The sequence below is a fragment of the Erithacus rubecula genome (assembly GCF_903797595.1).
Source record: "Erithacus rubecula genome assembly, contig: SUPER_W_unloc_3, whole genome shotgun sequence".
In the NCBI taxonomy this organism is placed as follows: Eukaryota; Metazoa; Chordata; class Aves; order Passeriformes; family Muscicapidae; genus Erithacus; species Erithacus rubecula.
Genome location: NW_027636312.1, coordinates 448448 through 463760, shown reverse-complemented (window position 1 = coordinate 463760; position 15313 = coordinate 448448). Strand labels below are relative to the sequence as shown.

General features: G+C 37.2%; 1 protein-coding gene across 3 annotated transcripts in view; it reads left to right on the top strand.

The window, feature by feature from the left end:
- Positions 1 to 15313, top strand: part of LOC306814090 (nipped-B-like protein) — a 169298-nt gene that overhangs the window by 40146 nt on the left and 113839 nt on the right. For all 3 annotated transcript variants that reach the window (XM_079329805.1, XM_079329807.1, XM_079329806.1), the window contains exons 2-7: positions 323 to 466; positions 2154 to 2319; positions 3436 to 3566; positions 9975 to 10074; positions 11022 to 11173; positions 12264 to 12424. In XM_079329805.1, the coding sequence (XP_079185931.1) occupies positions 403 to 466; positions 2154 to 2319; positions 3436 to 3566; positions 9975 to 10074; positions 11022 to 11173; positions 12264 to 12424 (774 nt within the window). In that variant the 5' untranslated portion in view covers positions 323 to 402. The remainder of the gene's footprint in view (positions 1 to 322; positions 467 to 2153; positions 2320 to 3435; positions 3567 to 9974; positions 10075 to 11021; positions 11174 to 12263; positions 12425 to 15313) is intronic.

Below are 15313 nucleotides of genomic sequence, written 5' to 3'. Positions count from 1 at the left end.
TGCATTGGTATCGTATAACCTAAGCAAATTGTCTGTTGATTGCCTTATGTTGCATCTTTTTTGATGATAGACTGCTTCTGAAACTGGAAGCCTGCCTTTTGATTGCTTAATGCCATTTTATATTTAAATTCTACATTGTTCTACCCATTTTGGACAAAATTTACTTACTATGCATCAGAGATTATGGTCTATGTTTCATTTATGTTATTGAATTTAAAATTATTTTAAGTAAACTGAGAGTTTTAATTTGGTTTTCTGGTTTTTCTTTGTTTTTTGTGTGTGTTTTTTGTGTTTTGTTTTTTTGTTTGTTTTGGTTTTTTAGTGCTTGGGAGATGGGAAGTAATGATAGCTGGCACCTGAACTAAAATATCTGTGTAGTCGCTACCATCCCAGAACTTCAGGATGAATGGGGATATGCCTCATGTTCCCATCACTACTCTTGCAGGGATTGCTAGTCTTACAGACCGTAAGTACTCTTTTTTTTTTTTTGTCTTTGCTATGTTCCATTCTACCTCTTCACTAAATATACCTGCATTTTCAAAATACTAAAAATAGTTTTATTTTTAAAGTTCTTAAAAGTAAATCTGTTAAAAATCAGATTTGGTATTAAAATATTTCTTGTCCTTGCTAGAATTTAAAAAATATATTCAAACGAAATATGCTAATTGAAACATGTAGGTTAAAAAAGCACCTTTAAGTAAACCCAAAACAAAAAAAAATATAGGAATTTGTTATTTTGAATATCATTTGGTAACATATCTATTTATGACAAATAAAGAAAAACATATAAATGCTGAAATACTTCTCTAAAACATACATATCATCATCTTCACTGGAGAGAGAGAGAGAGAGAGAGAGAGAGAGAGAGAGAGAGATGATTAGACTGATGTTCAGATAGAGAGTTGTGGAATGTTCTGAATATAGGTGAAACCTAGTTCCTTAGTTTTTCACAAAGTACAAAAAAGTTGCTCTAATTAACAAGTGTGTAGAGTGGCTTCTAGAATGGAAATAAGCAGCTGAACCAATGAAGTTTGTTTCTTGGCTGTGAATAGATGAGGTGTGTGTACAGTCTTTAAATATGCCAGGAAGACAAAATGAAAGGAAAGAAAAAGAACTATTTACATTAAAAGCTGATGCTGGCACAAACCCAAATGGTTATAATCTGACAAAAAATAAGATTCTAGTGGAAACTTAGAGGAGATTTATCATTACTATAATGAAGTCCTGAAAGTCATTCCAATAAGAGAAATCAGGACAAAGATGCATCTTTTTTTATAAAGTGTAAGCAAGAGTTAAAGCTCAGTTGTCTGTCTGAGGATAACTGGACTCAGTGATCCAAGTGCTTATTCTGAGCTCTTGTTTTATTATTATGCTGTTGAAATTTGAAGACTTTTCAAAAGACACTGAAAGTATATACCCATCAATTGAATTTAATTGCCTATAGTAAAAAAAAGAAAATGTATCTATGAAGGGGGGGGAACACTTAGTGTCTTTCTGATATTCTGAATTATTAAATTGGAAGATGCTGTTTATGTATTTATATGTGTATATATGTACCATTACGTGTGTATAATAACGGGCCATCAGGATGCAAATCATAAGTTTCTGGGCTGTGGACAGTTTTCCAGCACTAATTATTTGCAGGTATGGTTCTCAAGTCAAAATACTTAACTGGTAGAAGTCACTGGCCAGACTACTGGTGCAAGAGTTTCTTAAAACACTGAATTACCTTTGGTGTGATTAGCCCTTGTGTTAGGTATGTTTGCTTCTTTCTCTGTCATATTTCTCTGATGTTCAGAAAGTCAGGAGTGCATGAAAGAGAAAGGCATGTCACTGCTTCACCTTATTTCTCTCTGTGTGAAAAGAAGGTACTGGCATTGACAAGTCCTGTTGCCCTAAAATCATGGAGGACTTGATGAGTAGAGGCAGTAGGGTAGGCTCGATTAACTAGCTGAATTTATACTGTTTTAATAAATGTTTTGCTGATCTTGCTAATTTTTCCAAGTTTCAAGGCACATTGAAGGTAATTAATGCAAGTAATGTAGTTGTCAGATTTTCTTTCTTAATCACATAAGGGAGTAAAAAGGTGTCCATCTTCGTATGCTCTTGTTTCATGAAATGATTCTGAACTCCTTTGTATTTTCTGATAACAGTTTTGAACCAGCTGCCTCTTCCATCACCTTTACCTGCTACCACAACAAAAAGCCTGCTATTCAATGGACGGATAGCTGAAGAGGTGAACTGCCTTCTGGCTTGCAGGGATGAAAACTTGGTTTCACAGCTCATCCACAGTCTCAATCAGGTGTCAACAGATCACATGTATGTGTTTTGAAGGTCAACTATATCAGATCCTTATTACTTTAAATTAAACTGAACCAAACTGAGAACAGTTTTAGTATCTGAAAATTAGAACGTGCAGGGTTTTAATAGGCTAGCTTATCAGATTACTGCTGTATAAGAATCAATTGTTTCCATCAGAATGCTAGTAATTGTCTGACAGCCCTTATGCATAACTAATTTTTTTTAATAGGTATGCTGCTCGATCCATTCTTGCTAGTTAGGAGTGCAAACTTTGTGGTATTGATTGTGCAAAAGTCATTTGTGTTCCACTTTCATTAGTTATGTACACTGACAAATTTTATACCCAGTGTTACACAAAAAGATACTTTTTTGAGACACCCATGCAAGATCTATGTCAGTTCTGATTAGATATTGAACTTAAAATATTTAAGAATTGAACCAGCAAGTATTTTGGTTTTTTCATTTTTCACTGGTGTTCTTTGAATTGTCTTATGTGGACAGCCCTATCTTTTTTCCTGCATGTTCCAATCTATTATTTTGATAAATTGAAAGTAGCTCTTCAAAGTCATCAATGAAAAGAAAAAGTGAAAATATGGATGCATTTACAGAAAATTTTTGAAGGTTTGAAGGGAATCCTGTGATGTCAAAGATATGCCAATTTCCCCTTCTAATATAAAAAAAATTGAGTGTTGGGCTGCAATGTGAATGTTATGCATTTATACATATCTTATTTTCACTTCTACAATAGTACTTTCTGGATGTTATGACAAAGCATTCTTTTATGGAGAAGATCACAATACAGAAATAGACATAGGAAACATTATAATAGTGTGAAACTGACAGCCATATATATATAAGTGCTTATAAACAAAAAATAATTTTGAAGACTAGTAGGAATACCTTTTCTGCCATTCCTTTAGCATGAGAGAAAAAAAGTAGATTTAGAGAACAGTGGTGCAGTGCAGATTTGGTGGGATTTTTTTTCTGTATTTTAACAGTAAAATGCTGTCGTTTGGTTTGGTTTGGTTTGGTTTTGATTGGTTTTGGTTGTTTGGGTTTTTTTATTTGACTCATGGTGTCTTATAATTTGAAGATGCATTTGCCTCTTTATTTGCTTACTTCCAAAAATTCCAGAGAATTGAAAGATAACCTTGGCAGTGATGATCCAGAGGGAGATATACCAGTGTTGCTGCAGGCTGTCCTGGCAAGGAATCCTAATGTTTTCAGGGAGAAAAGCATGCAAAACAGATATGGGGTGCAAAGCGGTAAGGATTTTTGATTATTGATTGAGTTTTATGCTGTTCTGTAAGTTTAGGGTGCTGATACTAACCACAAATATGTAGGGAGCACAACTATGATATTTATGCCTTATCTTGTATTTGATAATAATAAACAGCTATGTGTCATGACATCTAAGAGTGATTGTATTAGAATAAGAACAGAAATACACTCTACTAAGTGTTTTTGTAAAAAAATAATATTTAATTCCTCTACAAAGTTTAATTTCTAGGATGAGTGATAGGGTTTTATTTAAAAGTAATTTTATTTGAATTTCTTTATAGGTAGGTTTATTTATTTGACTTAGTAAATTGAAGTTGGGAACAGATGCTTTGTTCTATATTGAAAATCTGTACAATTCAAGTATATCCTTGAAGTGGTAGTTTTTAATAGTTCTGAGGTAAAAAACAAAGTTGAATGAACCATATGTAACATCTCTTCTCAGCAATTTGTGATGCCCTACAGATTTTACTGTTTCAATAGCTAATTCTTTTTTGAGGTTTAGTGAGATATACTGCTAGATGGCAAAGATGGAGAAGGGGAGAGACCAAGCACAGGATTAATCGGACAGATTCTACTTGTAGATCGGGAGACTTTTTCATCTGCACCTGGAATATTTTCTTTAAATACTAAACTATGAATGAGTAGGGGGATTTTCAGAGTTTTCACAATGTGAGGGTAAAACTTCACTAGCATTGTAGAGATCTAAATAGAAGTGTTACTGGAGTTCACAGGGAATAGAAAGTGTTAGGGTGTTTTTGGAGGGGGAAAAATAATAAAATTTGATTATTAAGTTCATTCACCTAGTCTAGTGAGTAAAAAAACAATACAGCATTTGAAAAGAACTTACTAAGGACAGAACACATAATGTTCCTTGAAAGAATGCAGAAATTTCCAGGAATGAAAATGTGAAAGGCAGTGCTAAATATTTAGTAGGTCATTGATACATATATCCTGAAATTTAAACTATGAAAAGAGTCTCCAGGTTCTGGGTTTGGAGGTAGCTGTTGCAGAGTATAATTTTTCCAGCTGCTGGCAGAGTTGTGACTGTCCTGACAGTTTTTGCATAGTGGTTCCACAAAGAACATATACTTGTTCTGGTTTTAGTTTACATAGAGTTCATTTTTTTTCTTAATAGCTGGTACGGTGATGTGATTTTTTGATCTAGTATGAGAATAATGTTGATAAGACACATTTTCCCACCAGTTTTGTATAGTAAAATAATTGTTTTCCAGTGCAAAAGAGAGGTATTATTTATGAAATTATTTGTTCCAGCAGAGGCTTTTGAAAGAAAGAAGATAAAGCAAGTTTCTTTCTAATTTTTGCTAATTCTGTGCTTCAGAGGGGGAAACACTTTTGCTGCTTAATTCAATAGATTAAGAATAATCCTTATTGAAATAAAACTACCTATATTTAGTAAATGTGCTTTTGCCTATGCTTGGAGGTACCAGTACAGAATTAGAAAACAATTAAACATAAAATTTAAAATAATAGTTGACACTATTGTAATAGAGTTTAAAAAGTGCTTTCAGAGAACTAAAAGAGATCAAACTTTAAATCTTCCTTGAATATTTAATTTTATTTTACATAATTCTGAATACTTGTACCAGTGCAAACATTGCAGTGTAAATGTGAAATTGGAAACATTGAAAGAAAGGGGGAAGAGGAGAAAAGTATAGCTGTACACAAAGTATTTTGAGAGGAAGAAGGCCTTGTAATGAATGTTTGGAAAAGCTAGGTGAAGTGTGGCTATGGAAAAAGGCCATACCCTTATCTGGAAACAGGAAGATCTTTAAACTAGATGCTGGCAAATTGTGGCAGCCATATTAGCTGTTAGTACATCCCATTCAGATCTCCAAGGCCAAAGGAGAGTATACTAATGTGTTATGGCAGCAAAGGTTGGGCTTTCTTCTGCTTTATGAACATATTTTGTGTTCTTTGTGAAGTCATGATTTGTAGAACACTTGAGTTTGGTAGAGATGTTATGTAATGCATTTTGCCAGCCATAAGAATGAAATTTAGGTTCTTTTCTAGTATTTCAAATTCATCTCTTCTGTTTTCCTTACTATCTTCTTTCTGAATATTGTTCTTTTGCCTTCTGTTGAGTCCATCATGTGATAAAGTCAGTGCTGGGTACTGTGGTCCAGTATTTGTAATGCCTAGAACTGAGAAGGAAAGAAGGCACTGGGACTCCATGTTTATTTACTCTGCCTGAGGTGGGCCCTCTGCACCATGATGCCTTGAGCGTCAGTTCCAGCATTAGTACAGACAAACTGAACTCAAATTCATTTATTCTAGCCTTTTCTAATGCAAGAACAGAAAGACCACCTAGCTAAAGAACTACATTAAATGTGGAATAAAATTCTTGGTTCAGTACAATTTGTCAGGAAAAAAAGGCCTCTTCAGAAACCTAAATATTATGTGTTGAATACATGTGAACATAAGGTAAAGCACAAACAGAATTCTGTGCTGATGTTTTTTCCACAGTCATTTTGATTTGTAGCTCAACACTAAGTTCAGAGCAAGAATTGTTTTTAGTTATGATTAACAAATAGTGCAAGAAAGATATATTATCTGAATACTTGTTTGGTATCCTGGGTGTACCACCCTCTCCCCCCCCCCCCCCCCCCCCAAATTGCTGGCATATTTTGTTTCAGGTAAAGTAGCAGCAGTGTTGAAACTTTTGTTCCATGTCTTTTGATAATAGCCCCACTGTTGAAACAGGGTTCATACAGATAAAATATTTAATTAGCATTTTCAGACTGTTTTCTCTTACTAGGTTGTCTGCACAGACTGCGTCACATCACTGTGCAGCATCAGTACAAGGGCAACATGTTGATTTTATTTTAGACCTTTTTAATCAAATGAGAGAGAAAGTTCTGGGTGCTATCATAATTATTTTAAATTAGGCTATTGTTGAATTTCACTTTTCATAATTTTTTTTTTCTCTTCTCAACACTGGCTTTGTCTTTCAGCAGATATCTGTTAGAAGATCAGCTAAAATACCATATTGCAATAGGTTAGTCTTCATAGCATAACTTATGATGCAGAAAGGACTTAAAATTCACTTTAAACTAATTACTTGTGCATTTTTGAGAATCAGTTGCTTCGTTTTTTTTATCTATAGAAGAATTAAAATGCACATGTGCCTGTAAAAGGGAAAAACTTTGTAGACATGCTTTCAATAAGACTGTATATTTAACTGAAAAATTGCCTGTTAGTGAGCAATCTTTGCTTAAACATGCATGATGCTTTAATACAGTTTCATCATACAAGACTTTTTCTATAATCTTGAGCTGTGTTTTTATATTCTTTGGCAGTAGGAATGCTAAAATGGATTTAAGCATATCCCTTTTTTTCTGAGCCAAAAAAATTGTATTCAAGACTGGGAGTATATGTTAAGGATACAAAGCCAGCCAATACCCCCAAGTGCTGTGCAGCCCTTCAGAAGGACCGCAACAGGTTGGAGAGTTGGGAGAGAACTGTCTGAAATTCAATAAAAGCAAATGCAGGGTTCTGCACCTGGGAAAGAACAACCCCAGGCACCAGCATAGGCTGGGGGTGACCTGGGGCTCCTGGTAGACAAGTGTGTGCCCTTGTGACAAAGAAGTCCAACGGAATCCTGGGATGCATTACGAAGATCATTGGCAGCAGGTGAGAGAGGTGATCCTGCCCCTCTCCTCACCTGCAATGCTGTGTCCAGTTCTGAACTCCTCAGGACAAGAGAGACATGGAGCTCCTGGAGCAGGTCCAGCAGAGGCTGTGAGGATGATTAAGGGACTGGAGCACCTCTCTTATAAGGAAAGGCTGAGGGAGCTGGGGCTGTTCAGCCTTGAGAGGAGACAGCTGAGAGGGGACCTCATCCACGTCTGTCAGTGTCTGCAGGGAGGGGTCAGAGAATGGACCAGGCTCAGCTCAGTGGGGCCCAGCAATGGGACAAGAGGAATGGGCAGGAACTGATGCCCATAAGGTTCCACCTGGACATGAAGAAGAACTTCTTTTCTGTGCAGTGACCGAGCACTGGAACAGATTGCCCAGAGAGGGTGTGGAGTCTCCCTCGCTGGAGATATTCCAGACCCATCTGGACACAACCCTGTGCTGTGTGATCTGGGATGACCTTGCTGGAACAGGGAGGTGGGACCAGATGACCCACTGTGATCCTTTCCAACCTGACCCATTCTGTGATTGTGTGAATGCTATTAAGGGGATGTTTTCTCAAAACTAAACGTTACCAACAATCAAAATTAAAGTTGCATTTAAAAGAAATTCTTAAGTATTTTAAGGTATGGAAATGCACAGTGGAGCCATAAATCTGCTGCTAAGTGATATGAACAACAATGTAAAAAATGTACAAGAATCTATTTTAGTGATAATGACCACAGACTAATTTCAACTCCTTTTTAGACTAAATGTTTGGGCTTATTTTTACTTGTTCCTCATTACATCATTACTAGACAGACTTGTTATCTGTCTGAAAACTTTAGAGACACTGTTGTGGTGGTGTTTTTGTTTGGTTGTTTGCTGTTGTTGTTTGGGGGGTTTTAGTGGGGTGAGGGGAGGGGGATGGGCACTGGGAACTTTGGGTGTTTTGTTTGGTTGGTTCTTTTGAAGTTATCTAGATTGTCTCCCCTAACAGAAATAAAGAGGTGAGAACTGCCTGTCACAAAATAAGTTTTAGGGTTTTTAAAATGGCATTAAAATGTATTACTTTTCATATTTTCTGTCATACTTTTTTAAATCAAAAGCATGGTTTAAATTTACGGAGGATAAAAGAGATATATTTTTCAAGCATTTTAAAAGTGCAGTCTGTTTTAAGCATTAAATGAAACTTCTGCATAGTTCACATTCATACTGACACATTCTGTCAGCTTTCTGTACATGAATGTTAAAGGTTAGTAGTTTGACTAACTACTACCTAGCTGTGGTGAGACTGGCTGTGAGAGGTGAGTGGGCAGTGAGCATGCCAGATGCTGCCTCCAACACCTCTGGAGTTTCCTCCTCATTTGCCTCTGTGCAAGGCAACCAGTGTTCATTTAATCAAATTTTGCAGGAGTTGAGGAGTCCACTTCTGTTACTCTGGACAATGAAATGTCCTCTATACTAAAGTATGGAGGTCTCTTATTTTTTTTATTTATTTATTTTTCAGCACAATATGAGAATTTCACTCCTGCTCTGGGCTAGTTTGTCTGGGCTAATATACTTGGAATGCAGCACTTCATACCTACCAGGAGGTAGTAATGGCTTAATTCCTGGGGGATTATTCCATCACTTCTTTGTTGGGGAGAGGGGAAGAGAAAAGAAGATGACAGGGAGGATTTCTGAAATTAGCTTTGCTTGTGTGAATATTGCAGTAATTGAAATCAGTGATAGTAATGCAGAGATTGATGACTCCCGAACGCTCTGGATTAGTCAGCCATCTGTCTAAACTTAGGTTTAAATATTTGCATTGCTGATGTGCTTTTACCCATGGCTTTGGATCACTTGCTGTGGCTTCCCAAGCTGCAGTGTGTGTGTGAAGTCTGATGCTGTTTTAGCTGCAAGACATTCAGTTCTATCATTAAAATCACCTGGTTTAAAGTCATATAAGTTCTTGTGTACTTGTACCTATTCAACTTCCAGTGTTATGTGGTGGTTAGAAATTCTTTATATCTGTATGGAAGAGAGAAAACAAAAAAGAATAATTTAAATTCTCCCTAATAAAGATGCAAGTTAGTTCCAGGCCCATTGGTAGTTGTGGCTTGCCACCTAGTACAACTCAATTTTCAAAGCATGACTGTGGGAATCTACAGGCTGTTGGCAACTACAGATGGGATACTGATGGTTCTTTGCAACTGAGAATATTTCAGCACCTTCTTTGATAACATTCCTTTTAAGTGTGGTGGAGGTGGAATAGAAAGCTGTTGTCCCTGGGTAGAAAGAAACCATTAGGGCAGCAGGGAGAATGTCTTGCACCACTGAGCCTGAGATGATTGATTGTTGTACTTGATCTAAAAATGGGAGATAAGTTTTCTGTGTTCTTCTGACTTGTGAAGTTTCCAAATTTTATTGGCACATTGAGTACTCCACACACAAGTCTGGGGTGTGGAGTATATGGCCTGTTATAAAATGTTACTATTCGCTAGCAGGTTTTTGGCTAAGGAACAGAGGAGGGAAATGCTGTCAATATTTATTATTGAATTAATACTCCTTTAGGGAATATTCTTTTAATGTCATGGTGTAAAATGGACATCTTACATTAAATCAATCTTTTTAAAATGCTTTCTAACAGTTGTAGGTAGAAGATGTCAATGTTTGTAAAGTTTATAATCTCTTTGTATATAATAATTTCTGAACTGAGATACATTATTGATTAAAAATGAAATGCGTGTAAAGTAATGCTGCTATCTTCTTAATAGGGATGATGATGTCGCAGTTTAATATTTCTCAGAATTCCATGAGAGGTAGTCCTGCATCTTCTAATTATCAACAAACCACTATCTCACATAGCCCTTCCAGGTAACATTCTCTTTTAAATGGGGTGGGATGGGCAGCAAACTGCAAATTCTGTCTACAGTGACAGTCAATTCTTGTTGCAAGTATGTGAATGGAAGGTGATCAGTGTCAGGATATATTTTGCATTTGTCTGACAGCAGGGTGAGTTTCTTCAGCTGACAAAGCAACATCTTTTTGCTAGTGAGTAATCTTTGTATTCTGATTAGTCAGGATTTCCTGCTGTCCCTCCCTCACATAATTTTTGCAAACTTTCTTTCCTACTAAAATAATACCCCTGCCTCCTGACACCCCTACAGCTATTCTCTACCTGTGGTAGGAGGACAGGAGAGAAGAGGCTATGTGTTCCAACATGTGTAACATTACCAATGTGACAGAACGGTGGGAAAGAAGGCTTGCAAAAAACATGGAATACTGCTGTAACAGTTATACAAAAGGCTGCTCAGAGGAGGATGGGCCTGGTAATTTGGCCAGTCTCCCATCAGCTTTCTCATAAACTTTCTGGTTCTTTTTCAAACTTGAGTGTCAGCAAGTAGCATGTATCTATAGAATCATTTAGGTTGGGAAAGACCTCTAGGATCATCAAGTTGAACCATTAACCTAATACTGTCAGGTCCACTACTAAACCATGTCCCTAAGTGACACATGTACACACATTTTAAATACCTCCAGGTTGGTGACTTAATCACTTCCCTGGGCAGCCTGTGCCAGTGCTTGACAAACCTTTTGGTAAAGAAATTTTTCTTGATACATAATTTAAACCTCCCCTGGAATAACTTGTGGCCATTTCCTCTTGTCCAGTCACTTGTTACCTCCTTTCAACAATAAAGTATCCCCTGAGCCTCCTTTTCTCCAGACTAAACACGCCCAGCTCTCTGTCTTCTAAAAAAAATAAGACATTTGTATAAATTTCCTCTTCCAACTTTTTCAAACTTTTTCATTTTATTTTTTAGCCGGTTTGTGCCACCACAAACAAGCTCTGGTAACAGATTTTTGGCACAACAGAACAGTCCAGTGCCTAGTCCATATGCTCCTCAAAGTCCTGCAGGATACATGCCATATTCACATCCTCCAAGTTATACACCACATCCTCAGATGCAGCAAGGTAATTCTTTTATAAAACGTTTATTTTATTCTCCTGTCTCACATCAGCTTTATCTTCGTGTGTGTGTTTCACAGCTCTCTAATTTCTTTGAAGGAGTCACATGCTTAATGCAAATCTTGGAGTTGGTAGGGAATTTTTTGGGTATGCTTAAGCTTTACTTTCCTGACTGTACAGTTGGTAGTATTTATTTTATTTCAAAAAATTCCAGAAGGATCATCAATTCCAACTCTTAAGTGAATGGCTCATGTAAGGATTGAACCAGTGACCTTGGTGTTAATGCTTCTCTATATACACTGATTTTGCATGGTTGTCACATATACATGACAACAGAAAAATTAAAAAAAACCTAAAACTAACTAAAACTTTTTATTTGTTACTTATGGCAATTGTTTATCTGTATTGGTGAAAGCATAATTTTTGCCAGTGTAATGTAAATTTTACTGCCAGCTTATTTAACCTTACCAAACCTTTCCAGTGTAGGCTAGGCTAAGTTGGCTAGAATAATACTCAAGGTACATAGTAACTGGCAAAGATGACCTTTGGAATGAATGGATTTCTTTGTTCTTCCCTTTTCTAAAAACAATCTTGAACAACATGATCACTGTTAAGTATCTAGGTATTATTCTTTCTTGGAAGTAGAATTTGTTACATTCTTTTAAGTCATTGTTCCTAAAATTTAGCAGTGTGCTTAGAATTTATATAGCTGTTCTGTATGTAATATTATATGTCTCATGAATACCTTGGAAGTTAATAAAGGTAGCGAATGCATATTATATAGAAGAAAATAAAGTTTTCTATAACCTCTGAGTATGATGCTGACTGTAATTAGGATAGATGTGGAGTGAAGCTTGGCTAATCTGTACATGGAATTTAGGTTTAAGAGTCTCTTAAAAATTCAAAACTTAGATACTAATTTTATTCAAGGTATTTGTGGAATAAGGATTCAGTGAAGAAAGTTGGGATTCTTATTCCAATCCTAGACCTCTTACATCCAACTCATTAATATTATGGCCTTTTCTGTGAGTTTTTTTTAGAGTTAACGATTGTGTGAATATATTGGTATAGTTATTTTTATTTTTCTATATTTCAGCTTCAGTATCCAGTCCCATTGTCACAGTTGGGATGAGGAATCTCCATGAAAATAAAGTTTCAAGTCAGTTGTCTGGAAATTCAGCTAATCATCATGCTGAAAATTCTAGACATGGCTCAAATGAAGAGTATCTACAGATGGTGCACAGGATAAGTAGTGATGTATGTTACCTAGATCAGTTTATGATGATAAAACAAATATTTGCTATGATAAAGCAAGTATGTGTTTAGCTGTCTTAAAAGTCAGATATTTTATGAGGATGCTGTTGATTAATAAAACCACTGAAAATATATTTTAGTTTCAGATGTGTGCACTCAACTGTGCAACGTGAATGTGCAAGTTTTAAGATTTTTCTAGATCTCTGTCCTTAGGAACAGTTTGTAACATTGATTCTGATGAAAGTATGAAAAGTAAAAAATCTTACTTGTGAGTATTATAAAGCGATGGTAAAGTTTCTCTGCAATTATTGTATCAATATATTGATGTAAACAATACTAGATTCTAAATAGGTTTGTAGTTGACATGTCTTTCTGAAGATTCCTCTGTCAATTAGATGAGACAATTGCATAACCTATTCAGTAATATAGTAGTGTTGTCAAAGGTAAAAATTCCTTTTAATATTTTTTCTTACAGGTCTGTTATGTGCTTTTATGGCCTGGTTTATTCATATGTTTTCCCAGTGACTTTAGTTTATGTGTGAGAAATTATTGCTAAAGTATTGAATATAAATGAAAAAAATCAGCAACTTTTGTCCATGGTATTTTCAACTTCTTCACTTTCTTAATGAACATCTCATCCTGTGGATGAAGCATGTTGTGACTTCTTTACAAGTTTGGCACACAATCTCTTAATACCTCCTAAGAGGACAGCACTTAAGTTTCATTTTTATTTTTTTATCTTAGTTCTTTGAACTGTGTGGTCTTAGTGATGCCTACAACAGTTACAAAACTTGATCAAAACCTGGTGACAAGCGGGCCTTTTTTTGACATTTTTTTAAAAGATGTATTTAATTTACCTTATGAAAACTAGGGGCAACTCTTGTCTTCCTAAATTAGCTTGTGAAAGCAAAAAACTTGTATTCAACAAGTATATTGATAACACCAGGCTACCCAAATTCCTTAAAGGGATTAATACACTGGAACTCCAAGAGAGTTATTAGTTTTATTAGTCTTCTCTTTTTAAATGAAAGAATTATGCTGATGAAAAATATTAGCTAAGAAGTAATATTATAAGAGAGTTTTGTAATGAAGGAATCTATTATAATGTACAATCTCATCAGGTATTTTTCTCAGTCTCTGCTTCAGCAATGCAAATTTTTCTAAATAAGAAGCTGTTCTTGGCATTACTTGAATATATATCCCCCAACTACTACCCCTCTAGTACGTCACCCCCAACCTGTGCTGGTACTTGGGGTTATTCCTCCCCAGGTGCAGGACACTTGCCCTTGTTGAAGCTCATTAGGCTTCTCTCCACCCAATTGTCCAGCCTATCAAGGTCCCCCTGAATGGCAGCACAGCCTTCAGGTGTATCAGCCACTCCCCCCAGTTTTGTATCATCAGCAAATGCAACTGAAGTGCATCTACACCAGTGCACGCAGCATGGGCAACAAACAGGAACAATTGGAAGCCATGGTGCAGCAGGGAAACTATGACATAGGTGCAATCATGGAGACATGGTGGGATGCCTTGTATGAATGAAATGCTGCAATGGATGGCTATAAACTCTTTATAAGGGATCAGCAAGAAAGGAGAGGCTTTAGATACCTCTCATATGTTAGGGAGTAATTTGATTGTCTGGAGCTTGATGATGGTACTGATAGTGTTGAGTGTTTATGAGTAAGAATCAAGGGGAAGGCCAACAGGGCAGATATCCTGATGGGAGTCTCTTATAGACCACCCAGCCAGGATGAAGAAGACAAAATGTTCCATGAGTAGCTGGGAGAAGTCTCGCGATTGGTGGCCCTTGTTCTCGTGGGGGCATCAACTTATCAGATCTGGGCTGGAAATACAGCACAGCAGAGGAAACAGTCCAGGAGGTACCTGGAGTATGTGGAAGAACTGGAAGAGTTGGTGAGTCAGCCAACTAGGGGGGGTGCCCCACTGGACCTCCTGTTTGTGAACAGAGAAGGGCTGGTGTGGGATGTGATAATTGGAGGCCTTCTTAGGCACAGTGATCATGAAATGATAGTGTTTTCTGTTTTCAGAGAAGTAAGCAGGGGGTCAGCAGAACTGCCACCTTGGACTTCCAGAGGGCAAACTGGCCTGTTAGGGAGCCTGGTTGAGACAGTCACTTGGGAGGCAGTCCTGAAGGGCAAAGGGCTCCAGGAAGGCTGGATGTGTTTTAAGAAGGAAGTCTGAGAGGAGCAGGAGCAGGCTGTCCCCATGTGCTGAAAGACGAGCCAGTAGGGAAGAAGACTGGCCTGGCTGAACAGAGAGCTTTGAATGAAACTCAGGGAGAACAAGAGAGTGCATCACCTCTGGAAAGAGGCAGGCAGCTCAGGAGGACAAGGATGTCGTGAAGCCATGCAGGGAGAAAATTCGAAGGGCCAAAGCCAGCTAGAACTTCATCTGGCTACTGCTGTAAAAGACAACAAAAGTGCTTCTACAAATGCATCAGCAACAAAAGGAGGGCCTAGAAAAATCTACATCCTGTACTTGATGTGGAGGTAAACATAGTGACAAAGGATGAGGAAAAGGCTGAGGTGCTTAATGCCTTCTTTGCCTCAGTCTTTAATACCAAGACCAGTTGTTGTCAAAGTACTCGGCCCTCAGAGCTGGAAGACAGGTATGGAGACTGGAATGAAGACCCCATAATCCAGGAGAGAATGCTCAGTGACCTGCTACACCACTTAGACTCACACAGGGCCATGGGGCTGAATAGTATTCATCCAAGAGTACTGAGGGAGTTGGTAGAAGTATTCACTGAGCCACTGTCCATCATTTACCAGTAGTCCTGGCCAACTGAGGAGGTCCCAGGTGACTGGAAATTGGCAAATGTAGCAGCTATCTACAACAAGGGTCAGAAGGAGGATCCGGGGAGCTACAGGCCTG